Raw genomic sequence first — 19713 nt, forward strand, 5'->3', positions numbered from 1 at the left:
AACCCGTGCCCGTGCCCCTTGCAGTGGAAGCTCAGAGTCCTAACCACTGGACCTCCAGGGAGTTCCCCCATTACACTTTTTTAAGTTGCTAGGATATATATTGCTACCCTGTAGAATTGGCGTTTCATGTAAATGTGAGAACAGAATGAATTGAAGCACTTCAGGGAGATAGTTTTGAATCTTTTTGCCTTTTGAAGATAGGTGTTTAGAACATCAGTCTAATCTGATTTAAAAGTATGAGTCATTAACAGAAATGAGGATGTAGAATGGAGGGCTAAGAAATACATCTGTTTTCTCTGTCATAGCTTTCCTTGTACATATTCAAGGATCTAATGGTGTTAGCAGCTTAGTTTTCTATAGCATCTTGGGGTGGATTTCAAGAAATACTTAAATAGAAGCTGCTTTAAGAACAGTGCCTTCTGAAGCAGAGCAAACACCTAGGTTGCTAATTTTCTAGGGTAGAGATTATGTATTATACTTCTTACATGTTATTCCTATGCCTGCTGTACCTTTTCGTTTTCCAGCTCTACTCATAAAAGTGGTTTAGATTTTTCTAGGACCCTAGCAGATTTTATTTCTAAGTAGAAACTTAATCTTAACCTCTGTTAGCCCATCATCTTGCTAGTCCTGTTTTCCTTGTGCCAGTGTGCTCTGAAATACATAATTTCTGTGTACTTTTCTGTCAGCTTTAGCTGCTGTGATAAAATGGTCTTTATGAAAGGTATTCACTTCATTTGAAGCTGAAAACAGATGGGGTTCCACATCAGTGGCCACTTAGAGTGGGAGAGAATAGGTAGGCTCTTAGGAAGAAGCCCTGGCAGCCTATCACCTGATACCCCTGTCCTCTGCCTGAGAGACAAATGTTCCTTTCTTATCTAGGGTAGATGATTGTTTGTCATTTCTGCTGATGTATTTACCACTTCGGAAATACCAGACAATTAACTTGAGGGAAACTGAAAATATAATTGATTATGATATGATCAGTGGTAAAGAATACTTTTGTTATGGTATCATAGTGCAGCAAGGGCTGGGTCTAAACTTTCTTAGGCCTCTGATAGAATGATATATTCTTCAACTTTCAACTCCTAGCATTTAATTAGCTTTTGTAGACCCCTTTCCTTCCCACCTTCCACCCCATGTGGCTCTCAAGGAGCAGAATATTTAACCCTATTTAAGATGCTAAAGTCTCCAAAGACCAATGAAAACCCAGCAGCACCAGAAGATAGAGCTGTCTGAACTATAACAGTGATATGTTGATAATACTAGATGATTTCACTTCCAAGAAGGAAGAAATTACTCTAAAAGCCAAATCTACTGAAAACATTAAAAATAACAATCTTTCTTTTAGGATTTAGTTATCCGTCTGACTGATGATACTGATCCATTTTTTCTGTATAACCTTGTTATATCAGAGGAAGATTTTCAGAGGTAACTATATTTATTTTTCTGGTCTCTGATCTAGGAATAAGTAAATTTTTAAGTTTTATGAATGTATCGGTACTATCCTCTTTGAAACACATACCTATTAGAAACATTTAGGCATTTTGGGAACACTGGACTATTTATACTGTAATTATTCAGGCTGTTTTCGAAAATAAATATTTGATAGATTATCAGCATTTTGCTTAACAGCTCAGAAGTTTGGAGCTTTAGCTAGATTTATTGACCTTTTCCCTCCCATTGAATAAACTCTATAAAAATCAAAGTTCCCTAGCTTAATTCTTGATTATAATGTGTGTTCAGTAAATAAAAGAATAGTCTTTCAGGATGTTATTTGTAATTAAATACAGTAATTAAAATTCTAAAAGAATTTCTTTTCCTGTCTTCTGTATAGTTTAAAATTCCAGCAAGGTCTTCTGATAGACTTCTCAGCTTTTCCACAAAAATTCATAGATCTCCTTCAGCAGTGTACTCAAGAGCATGCCAAAGAAATTCCAAGGTAAGTCTCAGGAGAGCACTATATCATTAAACTTCCCTAAAGACAGACTCTTCTTTGTAAGACAACTTGATGGGAAAATATTCTATATAAGTACCTCTGTCTATTTTCAAAGCTGTGGTGAGAGGTTCATAAATCTCAAATTTATAAAATCAGAAATATTTGCCCCTTAATTTTCATGTTTTGGCAAAGCCATTAAAGTTACCTGAAATATTTAACAGCATCAAATATATATTTTTTCCAAAGGTTATATTCCATTTATAGTTATTATAAAATATTGGCTATATTCCCTGGGTTGTGCAATATATCCTTGTAGCTTATTTATTTTATACATAGCAGTTTGTACCTCTTAATTCTCTACCCCTATATTGCACCTCCCCCCTTCCCTCTACCTACTGGTAACCACTAGTTTGTTCTCTATATCTGTGTCTGTTTCTTTTTTGTTATATTCACTAGTTCTATTTTTTAGATTCCTCATATAAGTGATATCATACAGTATTTGTCTTTCCTGACTTATTTCACTTAGCATAATACGCTCTAGGTCTATCCATGTTGTTGTAAATGACAAATTTCATTCTTTTTTGTACTCTATTGTGTATATATACCACATCTTCTCAATCCATTCATCTGTTGATGGACACTTAGGTTGCTTCCATATCTTGGCAATTGTAAACAATGCTGCTATGAATATTGGGGTATGTGTATCTTTTAGAATTAGTGTTCTTGTTTGATTTGGATATGTACCCAGGAATGGAATTGCTAGGTCATAAGGTAGGTCTGTTTTTAGTTTTTTGAGACACCTCCCTACTGTTTTCCACAGTGGCTGCACTAATTTACATTCCCACCGACAGTGTAGGAGGGTTCCCTGTTCTCCACATGCTCGTCAACATTTGTTATATGTGTTCTTTTTGATGATAGCCATTCTGACAGGTGCGAGGTAATATCTCATTGTGGTTTTGATTTGCATTTACCTGATGATTAGCCATGTTGAGCATCTTTTCATGTTCTTTTTGGCCATCGGTATGTCTTTGAAAAAATGTCTGTTCAGGTCTTCTGCCCATTTTTTTGTCAGGTTGTTTGTTTTTTTGATATTAAGTTATATAAGCTGTTTATGTATTTTGGATATTAGCCCTTCATTGGTCATAACATTTGCAAGTATTTTCTCCCATTCAGTGGGTTGTCTTTTTGTTTTGTTGATAGTTTTCTTACGTTGTGCAAAAGCTTTTTAAATTTAATTAGGTCCCATTTGTTTATTTTTGCTTTTATTTCCTTTTCTTTTAGGAGATAGATCTAAAAAATATTTCTACAATTTATGTCAGAAAGTGTTCTGCCTATGTTCTCTTCTAGGAGTTTTATGGTTTCCGGCCTCACATTTAGGTCTTTAATCCATTCTGAGTTTTATTTTTTTATGTGGTGTTAGAGAATTTTCTGTTTTGTTCTTGTACATGTAGCTGTCCAGTTTTTCCAGCACTACTTATTGAAGAGACTGTCTTTCCCCATTGTATATTCTTGCTTCCTTTGTTGTAGATTAATTAACCATAAGTGTGTGGGTTTATTTCTGGGCTCTCTGTTCTGTTCCATTGATCTATGTGTCTGTTTTGGTGCCAGTACTACTGTCTTGACTACTGTAGCTTTGTAGTATGGTCTGAAGTCAGGAAGTATGATTCCTCCAGCTGTGTTCTTCTTTCTCAAGATTGTTTTGCCTATTCAGGGTCTTCTGTGTTTCCATATAAATTAAAAAAATTTTTAATTCTAGTTCTGTGAAAAATGCCCTTGGTATTTGGATAGGGATTGCATTGAATCTGAAGATTGCCTTGGGTAGTATGGTCATTTTAACAGTATTGATTCTTTCAGTCCATGAACATGGTATATCTTTCCATCTGTTTGTATCATCTTCAATATCTTTCATCAGTGTCTTGTCTTACAGTTTTCTGAATACAGGTCTTTTATCTCTTTAGGTAGGTTTATTCCTAGAAATCTTATTCCTTTTGGTGCAATTGTAAATGAGATTGTTTCCTTAGTTTCTCTTTTTGATAGTTTTGTTGCTAGTGTTCAAGTATATGTTTTTGTAATGAACTTGGAAAAAGGGAAGAATAAGATTTTGTGTGCACGTATATCTGTATTTGTTTAGTGTAACACCTGATCCTTCCCTTGTAAAGCTCCCAAACCTTTTATGTATAAATTTCATCAATTGACGATTCTTGTTTGAATTAATTAGTAACTATAAAATTATGCTTTTCCAGTTCCATCATTCTTCCTATATTTATTAGATATAATTCTTCTATAAAGAAGAACTTTCCTTTATCAATTAGAGCTATTTGATTACTCTGAAAATTCATACAGGAAAGGATAAATGCTCAATTCTTACTTTTAAATTGTCAGTTTTCAGAGTAAGAAGTTGTTACTCTAGTTACTTTTGTGGTTTCAATGGGTTTTTGATTTGTTTTTGTTTTTAGTGTTTTGTTTTCTTCTCCTCATCTGTTTCTCATTGTGAACTCGTGGACATTTATATATTCATTGTTTTCAATCAATAGATAAATCTCCATTTTACTGTTTACACTAATTAATCCAGTTTTACTGTTGGGAGTCCTTTCATATTGGCTCCTATGATTCCAGTATGCTCCCTTTTCTGATCCTTTTAATCATTGATGATCCAATAGAGCTCATGATTCAATGGGAGAGTTTCACTGTCTCATAAATGTGTTATGTGACACTTTGTTTTCAAAGGTTTTTGCTACAGTTAGTTTCTCCAGAAGCTATTTTGGATAACTCACCTGCTTTTTTAAATGTGGTAGAGACAAATCCTTTTAAGCATCTTACACACCTTTCATTAAAACTGTTACCTGGAAATGATGTGGAAATAAAGAAGTTTCTAGCAGACTGTTTGAAATGTAGCAAGGTAAGATTTAAATTTAAGTTAATCTTTTAAATAAGTCCCAGAGCTCTCTGATAAACCACTGAAAAGCTATATTGCTATTAGATTTTGTTTTCTGAATAAAGTTCTTTTAAAGATATACAGGAAATTTTTTTTTTTTTTGCGGTACGTGGACCTCTCACTGTTGTGGCCTCTCCTGTTGCGGAGCACAGGCTCCGGACGCGCAGGCTCAGCGGCCATGGCTTATGGGCCCAGCCGCTCCGCGGCGTGTGGGATCTTCCCGGACCAGGGCATGAACCTGTGTCCCCTGCATCGGCAGGTGGACTCTCAACCACTGCGCCACCAGGGAAGCCCCCAGGAAATTTTTATAGCATGTACTGACTTTATTGTTTTAGTTAAGGTACAACAGGATAGAACTGGACCAGGAATTGAGAAGCTGAGGTCCCAGGAGTTTTACTGATTTTCTGTGACCTTGAGCAGTCACTTAAACTCTTGGTGTCTTGGTTTCATCAGCTGGTAGATATGTATAGAAATATGTACCCTCTCTAGGCTGTCTTAAATGAGATAAAATATATGGAAGTGTCTTGAAGATTAGAAAGTGCTCTATAACTATATAAGGTATGTAGCACAAGGAAACAACATTGGGATGCCTTGTAAGAGTTTTCAGAAAATCTTTTTAGTCAAACACTATGGATCAGTGCATCTCAAGATTTAAGGGTTAGGCAAATCTTCTAGGGATCTTGCTCGTGCAGATTCTAACTCAGAAGGTTTGAGGTGGAGCCTGTGATTCTGTATTTCTGACAAACTCCCAGGGTGGTACTGATGCTTACTTTGCTGCACTTTGAGTAGCACAGCTACAGATGATTAAATTATAAGCTGCATACTTTTATTTTTATAAATAGGAAGAAAAATTATCATTGACACAATCACTAGATGATGTTACCAGGCAACTGAATTTCACACAAAAGGTAATTCAGATTTCATTTTGTCTTTGTAAGTCATCCAAACATAGGTTCTGAATTGCTTCTTGAATCAAATCTAGGCTTTTGTGTATTTTTTTTCAAAGCACACTGCCATTGAATTCCCCCTCCTTTTTGCCACCCTTCCCCTACCAGTTGTCTTAATCTGATGCTTTTTCTTCTTGATAGTTTATTCTATCCAAACATTTCTGTTATCCCCAGTATGTGACACATTTTCTCCAAGTCTTCATTAAATAATGTGTAGTATCTGTCATATGTTCTGCTCCTCTTTAATTCACCTCATTCCTCTTGTCTAAATGGCTTTTCAGTTCCTGTCTTCTAAATCTTTCCCTTCCTTCCTTCTGTTAAGTTTAGAATTAATTCCTCTGATAGGCTTATCATCATTTCAGTCATAGCTACTCCTTGAAATTGAGGACCAAAGTATCTGATAAGCTGCATGGCTTCAGGTAGAAAATTGTCCTGCACCACGTGGCCCATCTTGGGAACCTGTGTTTCTAGGTTTTAGGTGTATAAGTAAACTACAGTTGACCCTTGAACAACACGCGGGTTAGGGACACTGGCCCCCTGCACAGTTGAAAATTCTTGCATAAGTTTATAGTCAGCCCTCCGTATCTATGGTTCCACATCATCAGATTCAACTAACCGTGGATTGTGTAGTATCGTAGTACGTATTTCTTGAAGAAAAAGAGGAGTATAAGCGTACCTGTGCATTTCAAACCTGTGTTGTTTAAGGTCATCTGTACTACTTATGACTTGGTCTACCCTGGGTTTCTTTTTTTCTTAATGCCAGAGGAGAGGATTGAGAGGCGAAGAGCCAGATTTAACTAAAAGGTTAGTGATTGTTAAACTGTGGACCATTTTAACTCTAAAATTGCTTTTATTCTAATGTTGATTTCTTTAAATACAAAAAAATCTGTGTAAGAAAAGGCTTTGAGTATGTCTTAAAAAGCTGTGATTCCATCTCCTTTAATATACTTTGCAAATATTTTAATATACTTGGCAAATATTTTCATGTTCCAATCTAATAACATTCAAGAATTTTAATATTTCATATTGAACTCTACTACAGACATTATCAGAAAAAATCCAAGAATTAGATAAGTTACGGAATGAATGGGCATCACACACAGCAACATTGTCAAATAAGCATTCTCAAGAACTGACAAATGAGAAGGAAAAAGCTTTGCAGGTATGAATATTAAAAAAAACTGGAAAAATATTTTGTTATTGCCGTTAGTCATTTTGTTAATTATAAAAGTAATACATGCTTGCTTTAACATTTTCAAACAGTGCGGAAGTATATAAAAATTAAAAGTCTATCCTTAAAAATCTTACTACCCAGAGATAATTTATAAACATTTTGATATTTGTTTTTCCAGACTTTATATATGTAAATAATATACAATTTATAAATAATTGTTTATATTTATAAATTTAGAAATATGTAAATTGGGAGATATGTACATACCTGAGTTTTGGTTTTGTTCTAAGCTAACAAGGTCCTCATGGATATATTGATTGTAACTTTTTTTCACCTAGCTTGATATCATAGATATTGGTTTTTTTTTTTATCAGTTCAGAAGTAGCTGAGTAGTATTCATTACTTGGACATAAAATAAATTATTTAAGTACTTACTAACTGATGGACATTTAAATGCTTCAGATCTTGGTTATTGCAAATAATACTGCAGTGAACATTTTTATTCCTAGAAGTGAGATTGCAATATACCCACATAAAATATTAATGGATATTGCAAATTTGCCACCCAAAAATGTTGTACCAAATGGAATCCCAAAGATAGTGTATGATCATACTTACTTCCCCATATTCCTGATACTATTAACCTTCTTAATATCTGCTATCTGACAGGTATTATAGTAGTATTAATTTTAGTTTATATTTCTTAGATTTTTAGTGAAGATAAGTATCTTTTAATATGACTTTTGGCCATTTTAATTTCTTCTGTGGATTATTTCTTTTAATATCTTCTGCTTTCCCTGTGTGACTCTCATTTTCTACTGCTTTGTAGTGTGGATTTACAGTATTTTATACCTTTTATATCATATTAATTTCTTTAATTAATGTTAAATTATTCTTTAATATAAAATTCTATTTTTGCTTTTTGCACCTTACTAAATGTTTGCTTTTAAGGGTACTGATTGATAACAGTTTATGTGTACTTTCACCCAAATTAAGATTCAGAAAATTGTACCACCCCTTTAGGTTTCCTTGTGTGCCTTCTCAATCCATTTCATACTCCCACAGGAAGCCCATCACTTCAAAACAGGTTTTGCCTGTTCTTGAACTTTAGATAATTGGACACATACAGTATGTACTTATTTATGTGTGGCTTCCTTCACTCAGCATAATATCTCTGAGATTCAGTTATATTCTTGTGTGTTTCTTTTTGTTGTTGTGTAGGATTCTATTATATGAACATGCAGTAACTTATCTGTTTTCCTGTTGGGAGACATTTGAATTGTTTCTGACATTTTGCTATTATTAAACTGTTATGAACTTTTTTGTACATGTCTTTTTGTGAACACATGTACTCATTTTCCTTGGGTATATATTTAGGATTAGAATGGCTAGGTTCTAGTGTAGGCATATGTTTAGCTTTAGTAGAAACTGTCAAACAGTTTTCCGAAGTGGATATGTCAGATCACACTGCCATTCAGTGGGTGTATGGTAGTACCTCATAATGAACACCTTTTCATATGTATATAGACCGCTTGGATATTTTCTTGTGAAGTGCCCATTTGAGTCTTCAGCCCATTTATTAATTGTGCAGTCCGTGTTTTTCTTAATGATTTGTAGGAGTTCTTTGTATATTCTGGACCTGAGTCCTTTGTCAGATACATGCACTGTGAATATTTTTTGTCCATGGCTTGCCTTTTCATTTCTGGTGTAAAGTAAGGATATTATACCTTTACCTACTATGTATATTATAAACATTGTATTTTAGCCTGTCATTTGCATTTATTAGTATCTCTTGCCATATATAGTTCTTTTTTTAATTTTTATATTCTTTTTTTTTTTTCTTCGGTACGCGGGCCTCTCACTGTTGTGGCCTCTCCCGCTGCGGAGCACAGGCTCCGGACGCACAGGCTCAGCGGCCATGGCTCACGGGCCCAGCCGCTCCGCAGCATGTGGGATCTTCCTGGACCGGGGCACGAACCCGTGTCCCCTGCCTCAGTAGGCAGACTCTCAACCGCTGCGCCACCAGGGAAGCCCAATTTTTATATTCTTAAATTTAAATTATTTATTTTAAAGATTTTGTTTATTTATTTATTTTTTGAGCTGCACCGTGCAGCATGTAGAATCTTAGTTCCCCGACGAAGGATCAAGCCCACGCTGCCTGCATTGAAAGCGCAGAGTCTTAACCACTGGACCGCCAGGGAAGTCCCTATAGTTCTTTTTATTTGATTGTCATCCAGTCTTTCAATCTGCGTTTTTATGGTAAGGCTGCATTTTATGTTTGGAAAGCCTTTGCCACCCCAAGGTTATGAAAGATATTCTCTGGTATTCTCTTCTAATACTTCCATAATTTTCTTGTTGAATTTAACTTTTTAATCTGTTTGGAGTATATTTTTCTGGAGTATGAGATGGATTTTTTTTGGCATATAGTCAGTGAGTTGTTCCAATACCATATTTCCCAGTGGTTTAAAATGCAACCTTTAATATATACTAAATTCCTTTATTTATTTGGTCTTGTTTCTGGACTATTGGGTAGAACTGATATCCTTGGAATTTTCTTGTCCAGTGTAGAGAAATATCTCTTCATTTATTCAGGTCTTATTTGTTTAAAACAGGTTTATAGTTTACTCTTCATTTACCTCCTTTTCTCTTTCTTCTTTTCTTTTACAGTTCTTGTTAAATGTTTTTGCCTAGACATTTTACAGATTTTTGCTCTATAAATGGGACCACCTATCACACCCCTCTACTGTGATAATTTCTAAGTGTTTATTGCTAATGTGTATTAATGTCATACCCATTAATTCTAGGTTATATTTACAGATTTGCATTTTAATTTACATATTCTAATAGTTTTGGAGATTCTCTTAGGTTTTTCTGGTAGATATGTAAACTATACAAAATGGTAATTTATCTCTTCCAAGATTTATATCATTTTTTTCTTATGCAGAGAAATGATAAATAATAGTGGAATCCTTATCTTGTTTCAGTTTTTTTTAATTTAATTTTTATTTTATATTGAAGTATAGTTGATTTACAGTATTGTGTTAGTTCCAGGTGTATAGCAAGGTGATTTCAGTTATATATATATATGTATATCCATTCTTTTTCAGAGTCTTTTCCCATATAGGTTATTACAGAATTATTGAGTAGAGTTCTGTGTGCTGTACAGTAGGTCCTTGTTGATTATCTGTTTTATATATAGTAGTGTGTGTGTTAATCCCAAACTCCTAATATATCTCTACCCCGCCTCCTTTTCCCTTTGGTAACCATAAGTTTGTTTTCAAAGTCTGTGAGTCTGTTTCCATTTTGTAAATAAGTTCATTTGTATCATTTTTTTAGATTCCACATATAAGTGATATCATGTAGTATTTGTCTTTGTCTGACTTCCTTCACTTAGTATGATAATCTTTAGGTCCATCCATGTTGCTGCAAATGGCATTATTTCATTCTTTTTTATGGCTAAGATTCCTTTGTATATAAGTACCACATCTTCTTTATCCATTCCTCTATCAATGGACATCTAGGTTGCTTCCATGTCTTGGCTGCTGTAAATAGTGCTGCAATGAATACTGGGGTACATGTATCTTTTCAAATTATGGTTTTCTCCAGATATATGCCCAGGAGTGGGATTGCTGGGTCATATGGTAGCTCTATTTTTAGTTTTTTAAGGAACCTCCATACTACTCTCCATAGTGGTTGTACCAGTTTACATTCCCACCAACAGTGTAGGAGGGTTCCCTTTTCTCCACACCCTCTCCAGCATTTACTGTTTGTAGACTTTTTGTTACTGGTGTGAGGTGATAGATACCTCACTGTAGTTTTGATTTGCATTTCTCTAATAATTAGTGATGTTGAGCATCTTTTCATATGCTTTTTGACTATCTGTATGTCTTCTTTGGAGAAATGTCTACTTAGGTCTTCTGCCCATTTTTGACTGGGTTGTTTGTTTTTTGATATTGAGCTGTATGAGCTGTTTGTATATTTTGGAGATTAATCCCTTATTAATCGCTTCATTTGCAAATATTTTCTCCCATTCTGTGTATTGTCTTTTCATTTTGTTCATGGTTTCCTTTGCTGTGCAAAAGCTTTTAAGTTTCATTAGGTCCCATTTGTTTATTTTTGCTTTTATTTTCATTACTATAGGAGGTGGATCCAAAAAGATCTTGCTGTGATTTATGTCACAGAGTGTTCTGCCTATGTTTTCCTCTAAGAGTTTTATAGTATCCGGTCTTACATTTAGGTCTTTAATCCATTTTGAGTTTATTTTTGTGTATGGTGTTAGAGAATGTTCTAATTTCATTCTTTTACATGTAGCTGTCCAGTTTTCCCAGCACCACTTATTGAAGAGACTGTCTTTTTTTTCTCCATTATATATTCTTACCTCCTTTGTTGTAGATTAATTGACCATAGGTGTGCAGGTTTGTTTCTGGGCTTTCTGTCCTGTTCCATTGATCTGTATTTCTGTTTTTGTGCCAGTACCGTAGTGTTTTGATGACTGTAGCTTCGTAGTATAGTCTGAAGTCAGGGAGCTGGATTCTTCAAGCTCCATTTTTCTTTCTCAGGATTGCTTTGGCTATTTGGGGTCTTTTGTATTTCCATACAAATTGTAAAATTTTTGTTCTAGTTCTATGAAAAATGCTATTGGTAATTTGATTGGTATTGTATTGAATCTGTAGATTGCCTTGGGTAGTATAGTCATTCTGACAATACTGATTCTTCCAATCCAAGAACATGGTATATCTTTCCATCTGTTTGTGTCATCTTCGATTCTTTCATCAACATCTTATAGTTTTCAGAGTACAGGTCTTTTTCCTCCTTAGGTAGATTTATTACTAGGTATTTTATTCTTTGATGAGATGGTAAATGGGATTGATTCCTTAATTTCTTTTTCTGATCTTTCACTGTCAGTGTATAGAAATGCAAGAGATTTCTGGGTATTAATTGTGGTGAGTTAATCTTTTTTGGTAAATAGCTGAAATATCTCTCCAGTAGGAATGATGTTTGCTCTGCTTTTTAGAAAGTTTTCTTCTTTCTGGCTTCCAAAGAGTGCTAAGTCAGATGAAGTGACTTTTGGGGATTTAACCAAATAATCATTTTTCTCACTTTAGTAGTAAAATAATGATAAAAATAGATTTCCAAAAGTGGAACCATTTTTGAATTCAGAGGATAATATTTAGTCAAAGATTTTTAATATCCTGTTGAATCAGTTTGCTAATATTTAATTTAGGACATTTGTATATATATTCACACGTGAGATTGGTCTGAGATTACTATTATCCTGCACTCTGTCTTAGTCTGCTAATTAAAATTATGGATTTTGGACTATGGTATTAGAATTATGCTAGCATCAGGAAAGGTATGAAAACATTTTCTGGTTTTCTCTATGCTTTGGAACAGTCAAATAATGAAGAATTATCTGTGCCTTGAAGGTCTGATAGAATTAGCCTTTTGTCATTTGGGTCTGATGTCTTTTTTTTGACAATTTTTCTTTTTTAACATCTTTATTGGAGTATAATTGCTTTACATTGTTGTATTAGTTGCTGCTGTAAAACATACTGAATCAGCTATACGTATACATGGATCCCCATATCCCCTCCCTCCTGCGTCTCTCTCCCACCCTCCCTATCCCACCCCTCTAGGTGGTCACAAAGTATGAGCTGATCTCCCTGTGCTATGTGGGTGCTTCCCACTAGCTAGCTATTTTACATTTGGTAATGTATATATGTCAGTGCCACTCTCTCACTTCATCTCCACTTACCCTTCCCCCTCCCCATGTCCTCAAGTCCATTGTCTAAGTCTGCATCTTTATTCCTGTCCTGCCCCTAAGTTCTTCAAAACCTTTTTTGTTTTGTTTTGTTTTTTAGATTCCATATATATATGTTAGCATTCTGTATTTGTTTTTCTCTTTCTAACTTACTTCACTCTGTATGACAGACTCTGGGTCCATCCACCTCACTACAAATAACTCAATTTCATTTCTTTTTACGACTGAGTAATATTCCATTGTATATATGTGCCACATCTTCTTTATTCATTCATCTGTCGATGGACACTTAGGTTGCTACCATGTCCTGGCTATTGTAAATAGTGCTGCAATGAACATTGTGGTACATGACTCTTTCTGAATTATGGTTTTCTTAGATTGTATGTCCAGTAGTGGGAATGCTGGGTCATATGGTAGTTCTAGTTTTTTAAGGAACCTCCGTACTGTTCTCCATAGTGACTGTCAATTTACATTCCCACCAACAGTGTAAGAGGGTTCCCTTTTCTCCACACCCTCTCTAGCATTTATTGTTTGTAGATTTTTTGATGATGGCCATTCTGACTGGTGTGAGGTGATATCTCATTGTAGTTTTGATTTGCATTTCTCTAATGATTAGTGATGTTGAGCATCCTTTCACGTGTTTGTTGGCAACCTGTAAATCTTATTTGGAGAAATGTCTATTTAGGTCTTCTGCCCTTTTTTGGATTGGGTTGTTTGTTTTTTTGATATTGAGCTGCATGAGCTGCTTGTGTATTTGGGAGATTAATCCTTTGTCAGTTGATTTGTTTGCAAATATTTTCTCCCATTCTGAGGGTTGTCTTTTGGTCTTGATTATGGTTTCCTTTGCTGTGCAAAAGCTTTAAAGTTTCATTAGGTCCCATTTGTTTATTTTTGTTTTTATTTCCATTTCTCTAGGAGGTGGGTCAAAAAGGATCTTGCTGTGATTTATGTCATAGAGTGTTCTGCCTATGTTTTCCTCTAAGAGTTTGATAGCGTCTGGTCTTACATTTAGGTCTTTAATCCATTTTGAGTTTGTTTTTGTGTATGGTGTTAGGGAGTGTTCTAATTTCATTCTTTTACATATAGCTGTCCAGTTTTCCCAGTACCACTTATTGAAGAGGCTGTCTTTTCTCCATTGTATATTCTTGTCTCCTTTATCAAAGATAAGGTGACCGTATGTGCGTGGGTTTACCTCTGGGCTTTCTATCTTGTTCCATTGATCTATATTTCTGTTTTTGTGCCAGTACCATACTGTCTTGATTACTGTAGCTTTGTAGTATAGTCTGAAGTCAGGGAGCCTGATTCCTCTAGGTCCATTTTTCTTTCTCCAGATTGCTTTGGCTATTTGAGGTCTTTTGTGTTTCCATACAAATTGTGAAATTTTTTGTTCTAGTTCTGTGAAAAATGCCGGTGGTAGTTTGATAGAGATTGCATTGAATCTGTAGATTGCTTTGAGTAGTATAGTCATTTTCACAATGTTGATTCTTCCAATCGAAGAACATGGTGTATCTCTCCATCTGTTTGTATCATCTTTAATTTCTTTCATCAGTGCCTTATAATTTTCTGCATACAGGTCTTTTGTCTCCCTAGGTAGGTTTATTCCTAGGTATTTTATTCTTTTTTGTTGCAATGGTAAATGGGAGTGTTTCCTTGATTTCTCTTTCAGATATTTCATCATTAGTGTACAGGAATGCAAGAGATTTCTGTGCATTAATTTTGTATCCTGCTACTTTACCAAATTTATTGATTGGTCCTAGTAGTTTTCTGGTAGCATCTTTAGGATTCTCTGTGTATAGTATCATGTCATCTGCAAACTGTGACAGTTTTACTTCTTTTCCGATTTGGATTCCTTTTATTTCTTTTTCTTCTCTGATTGCTGTGACTAAAACTTCCAAAACTATGTTGAATAATAGCGGTGAGAGTTGGCAGTCTTGTCTTGTTCCTGATCTTAGTGGAAATGGTTTCGGTTTTTCACCATTGAGAACGATGTTGGCTGTGGGTTTGTCGTATATGGCCTTTATTATGTTGAGGTAAGTTCCCTCTATGCCTACTTTCTGGAGAGTTTTTATCGTAAATGGGTGTTGAATTTTGTCGAAAGCTTTCTCTGCATCTATTGAGATTATCATATGGTTTTTACCCTTCATTTGCTAATATGGTGTATCACATTGATTGATTTGCATACAATGAAGGGATAAATCCTCACTTGATCATGATGTATGATCCTTTTAATGTGCTGCTGGAATAAACCTGGGATAAACCCCACTTGATCATGGTGTATGATCCTTTTAATGTGCTGCTGGCTTATGTTTGCTAGTATTTTGTTGAGGATTTTTGCATCTGTGTTCATCAGCGATATTGGCCTGTAGTTTTCTTTTTTTGTGACCTCTTTGTCTGGTTTTGGTATCACAAGTCTCTGAGTCCATCCTCAGTTCTTTTCATTCTTTTTTCTTTATTCTGCTCTGTGGTAGTTATTTCCACTATTTTATCTTCCAGGTCACTTATCTGTTCTGCTGCCTAAGTTACTCTGCTATGCTTCATTCTAGAGAATTTTTAATTTCATTTATTGTGTTGTTCATCATTGCTTGCTCTTTAGTTGTTCTAGGTCCTTGTTAAACATTTCTTGTATTTTCTCCATTCTATTACCAAGATTTTGGATCATCTTTACTATCATTTTAGATTTTGGATCATCTTTAATATCATTACTCTGAATTCTTTTTCAGGTAGACTGCCTATTTCCTCTTCATTTGTTTGTTGTGGTGGGTTTTTACCTTGCTCCTTCATCTGTTGCATATTTCTCTGTCTTCTCATTTTACTTAACTTACTGTGTTTGGGGTCTCCTTTTTGCAGGCTGCAGGTTCGTAGTTCCTGTTGTTTTTGGTGTCTGCCCCCAGAGGGTAAGGATGGTTCAGTGGCTTGTGTTGGCTTCTTGGTGGAGGGGACTGGTGCCTGTGTTCTGGTGGATGAGGCTGGATTTGTCTTTCTGGTGGGAAGGACCGCATCCGGTGGTGTGTTTTGGGGTGTCTGTGAACTGAGTATGATTTTAGGCAGCCTCTCTGATAATGGGTGAGGTTGTGTTCCTGTCTTGCTAGTTGTTTGGCATGGCGTGTCCAGCACTGTAGCTTGCTGGTTGTTGAGTTGAGCTGGGTCTTAGTGTTGAGATAGACATCTCTGGGAGAGCTCTTGCTGATTGATATTACATGGGGCCAGGAGGTCTTTGGTGGTCCAGTGTCCTGAACTCGGCTCTTCCACTTCAGAGGCTCAGGCCTGACACCCTGCTGGAGCACCAAGACCCTGTCTGCTGCACAGCTGGAGTACCTTGACAGTAGGAGAAGCTGGCCTGCAGTGGTTCTCCTTCTGCGCTACACATTAGAATCACCTGTTTCTTCCTTGTTTTGCCCCAAAGGCAGTGTTCCACAGAGAAAAACAGTAGCCTTGAAAATAGTCACAGCTCTAAGACGGCTTTCTTTTTCCCTTTGTGCTTAGTTGGGTTTCACTTGCTCACAGGGGGCCACGTGCAGAGGCCTTGCACCCAGCTCTTCTGACCGGAGTTCCTAGTGTGGAATGGCTACCGCTAGCACCTCAGCTCAGGCGGGCCATGTGCGTGGGTCTGATGCCTTTTTAAGGCATTTTTCTTTAGGTTCTTTTCTGATTTCCTTCATGATTATTGGTCCTTTTGGATTTTCTGTTTTTTCTTGAGTTATGTTAGTTATATTTCCTTAAAAAGCCATGTATTTCATCTTTGTGTTTAAATGTATTAGTAAAATATCTTATATGTTGTTTTATGATTTTTAAAGTCTTCATACCATTTCTCTTACATTCTTAATGTCTTTTTTTTAATGAGACTTGATTGTCTAGTTTTTTGTAGTATTTTTAAAGAACCAGTTTTTTCTTTCATTAATTAGTTCTATACTGTCTCCCCACCCACCCCAATTTCATTAATTTCTATTGTTTACTAAAGGTTTTTTTGCCTCTATTTTCAAACAAGTTAGGTTCTAAAAGTCTCATAATAAGTGTATTTGTTTATAACACCAAAATGACTGAAGGATTTGTTTGCATTCCTTACTGCATTTTCTAATAGGATTGTGAATCAGTCCTTTGAGACTTTAAAACCAAGCAAGCCACTCTTCTCTTCCTGCTGATAGGTAGTCTATAGGGCAGTGATTTTAAGACTTTAGTGTGCATCAGAATCACCTGAAATAAACAAAGTAGAAAATGTAAATATTGTAGTTCTATCCATTACACTTTTTAAAACAAAAGCTCCAAAATTCTGATTATCGCTGGGATAAATCCAGTTCTTTTTTTTTTTTTTTTTTTTTGCGGTACGCGGGCCTCTCACTGTTGTGGCCTCTCCCGTTGCGGAGCGCAGGCTCAGCGGCCATGGCTCACGGGCCCAGCCGCTCCATGGCATGTGGGATCTTCCTGGACCAGGGCACGAACCTGTGTCCTCTGCATCGGCAGACGGACTCTCAACCACTGTGCCACCAGGGAAGCCCTAAAGCCAGTTCTTTATGTTTATAATCTTTGGTCTCTGTTGCCTTCAGTGTGTTTAATTACCCTCTTAGACAGTTACAGTTAGCATCTGTACCAGTTTGCTCATTGTTATTTTTTTCTTGATTGCTCCTTGAGTGTTTTCTTCCAAGGTTGCATTTTCAGTTTTGTATGGACTTTTTTCTGTTTTATCTCTTTTTCTTCCTTCTTCTCTCAATTTTAGTTTTCCAAAAATGAGGAATTCTTAAAATACTTACGTAAAATTCCCAAAGTATTTTATGAGAGAGACGCTCTCCTGGTTTTGTGGTAGGAATTTTTGAATGGGTACAACATTTCTGGAATGCAGTTTTGGAACTAGTATCAAGCTTTATATTTGTTTACATATTTTTGACCTGTAATTTATCGAAAGGAAATAATCTGAATTTGGATGTATGCTTATGTACAAAAATATTAACCATAGTTTTATTTGTAATTGTGACAAATTGGGAACTCAGTATCCGTAGTAGAGCAGGGGTTAATTGCATTATGGTATAGCCATGGGATAGAATATTGTGCAGCTATTAAAAGTATTTACAAAGAGTTTTTTAATGATGTGAGGAGGTGCAAATGCTAAAGGATTAAAAAGCATGATTAAATTGTGTAAGCAGGTTGGTCTCATTTTGTTAAATTTAACTATGTGTGTTATGTGTGTATGTGTGGTGTCAGTATAAGCGTATAAATGACTCGAAAGGAATATTCCTAAATATTTAGAATGACTCCTTGGATGAGATCATCGGTTATTTGTGATTTCTTTCTTTATGCCTTTAAGAGAATGTATAACTTTCAAAATGAGAAAAATACTCTTTATTTTTAAAATGTATTTAGGATTTGATAGTGTTCATCAACAAATTATTTAACATTTTTAAAATTTGTTATTGAATGAAAGATTCTTTAAATTCTTTAGTGCTTTACAGTTTTTAAAGTTTCACATACATAATTTTATATAATCCCATAATAACCCTTTTTTAATCCTCTAACCCTATATAGCCCCTCCCCCTTCCTTCTCCTCACTGATAACCACTAGTTTGTTCTCTGTATCTGTGAGCCTGCTTCTTTTTTGTTTTATTCACTAGTCTGTTGTATTTTTTAGATTCCACATATAAGTGATATCATACAGTATTTTTCTTTCTCTGACTTATTTCATTTAGCATAATGCCCTCCAAGTCCAACAACAGAAATTATTAAGATAGATTAGTGGTATGATTCAAAGAGGTACCAGAGATTTCAGAGTTACAACTATGTTCAAATTTTATTGTTGGTGAAATGTAAGACTGAACAATACCTTGTCAATTTTACAAGTTTAGATGTTTCTTTCATTAGAAGACATATATACTGGTTGTAAAAAACTGAAACAGTATAATGTGGTTTAAAGCAAACACTGAAATTTCCTTATGTACCTGCTCATTTGTTTTCTCAGAAATAGGTTCACACTATATATACTATTTTGCAATTTGCTTTTTTCTTTTTTAACTTAATCCTATATCATTCTTCCCTTAATTTGAAGCCATTATGTCTAAACATATGGGTTTAGGAGAAGAAGAAATTATGAACAAGATGATAGTGGTAAATTTGACCTTGTTAACTTTTCTTTTTCATGAAACCCATAATTGAAAATAGGTTCTCTTAAAAGCAAGGAAATCTTATAAAGAAGAATAATTAAGATTTTTTTCCTTCAAATCTCATGTTTGTATTTTTTTCTTTGAATTTTGGTACTGTATTTTATTATATAATAGGCACAGGTTCGATACCAACAGCAGCATGAACAACAGAAAAAAGATTTAGAAATCCTCCATCAACGAAACATCCAGCAGCTACAAAACAGATTGTCTGAGTTAGAATCTGCTAATAAAGACCTCACTGAAAGGAAATATAAAGGAGACTCTACCATCAGAGAACTTAAAACAAAACTGTCTGGTGTTGAAGAGGTATGGAACGTTGGGGTTGGTCTTCCCCCCCCAATTTAAAAGCACATTTTAATTTGGTGACTTGATTTTAATTTGTTTACTTTATTACTTGTACGGGTGGTGTTCTGGATGCTCTGCAAGGATCTCTTGTAGTTTTAGGGTAGTCAGTTCAGACAATATGAAAAAAATGGAGAATCCAAAATCTAATAAAATGGACTAATTGAGAACAGCGCTAAGGTAAACTTGGATATTTTTTGTTGGGGCCTTGAGCAGCAGCTCTTTGGCACAGCCCTCAGATCTTTCAGTGTACTTTCAACATCAGCACAGTGTCTGTGGCTCAGGGTGCTCAGTGTTGGCAGGGCTGGTTCTTTCTTTCAGTCTACTCAACATATTAAACAACTATATGAAGTTTAGTGTCTAAAAATAATAATGCTAATGATAATAGAAATGATAATAGCTAATGCTTACTGAACACTGTTTTATGTGCTTTGCATATATATTAACTCATTTAATTCTTACAACAATTATT

General features: G+C 35.3%; 1 protein-coding gene across 1 annotated transcript in view; it reads left to right on the forward strand.

Annotated features, from left to right (window-relative positions):
• SASS6 (SAS-6 centriolar assembly protein) overlaps positions 1-19713 on the forward strand; it is a 53124-nt gene that overhangs the window by 6945 nt on the left and 26466 nt on the right. The window contains exons 3-8 of the mRNA XM_022584234.2: positions 1349-1428; positions 1835-1939; positions 4664-4835; positions 5714-5779; positions 6861-6980; positions 19014-19205. Of these exons, the coding sequence (XP_022439942.2) occupies positions 1349-1428; positions 1835-1939; positions 4664-4835; positions 5714-5779; positions 6861-6980; positions 19014-19205 (735 nt within the window). The remainder of the gene's footprint in view (positions 1-1348; positions 1429-1834; positions 1940-4663; positions 4836-5713; positions 5780-6860; positions 6981-19013; positions 19206-19713) is intronic.

Source organism: Delphinapterus leucas, chromosome 1 (assembly GCF_059928025.1).
Source record: "Delphinapterus leucas isolate spDelLeu-1000000601 "Yukka" chromosome 1, BTC_Dleu_Yukka2, whole genome shotgun sequence".
In the NCBI taxonomy this organism is placed as follows: Eukaryota; Metazoa; Chordata; class Mammalia; order Artiodactyla; family Monodontidae; genus Delphinapterus; species Delphinapterus leucas.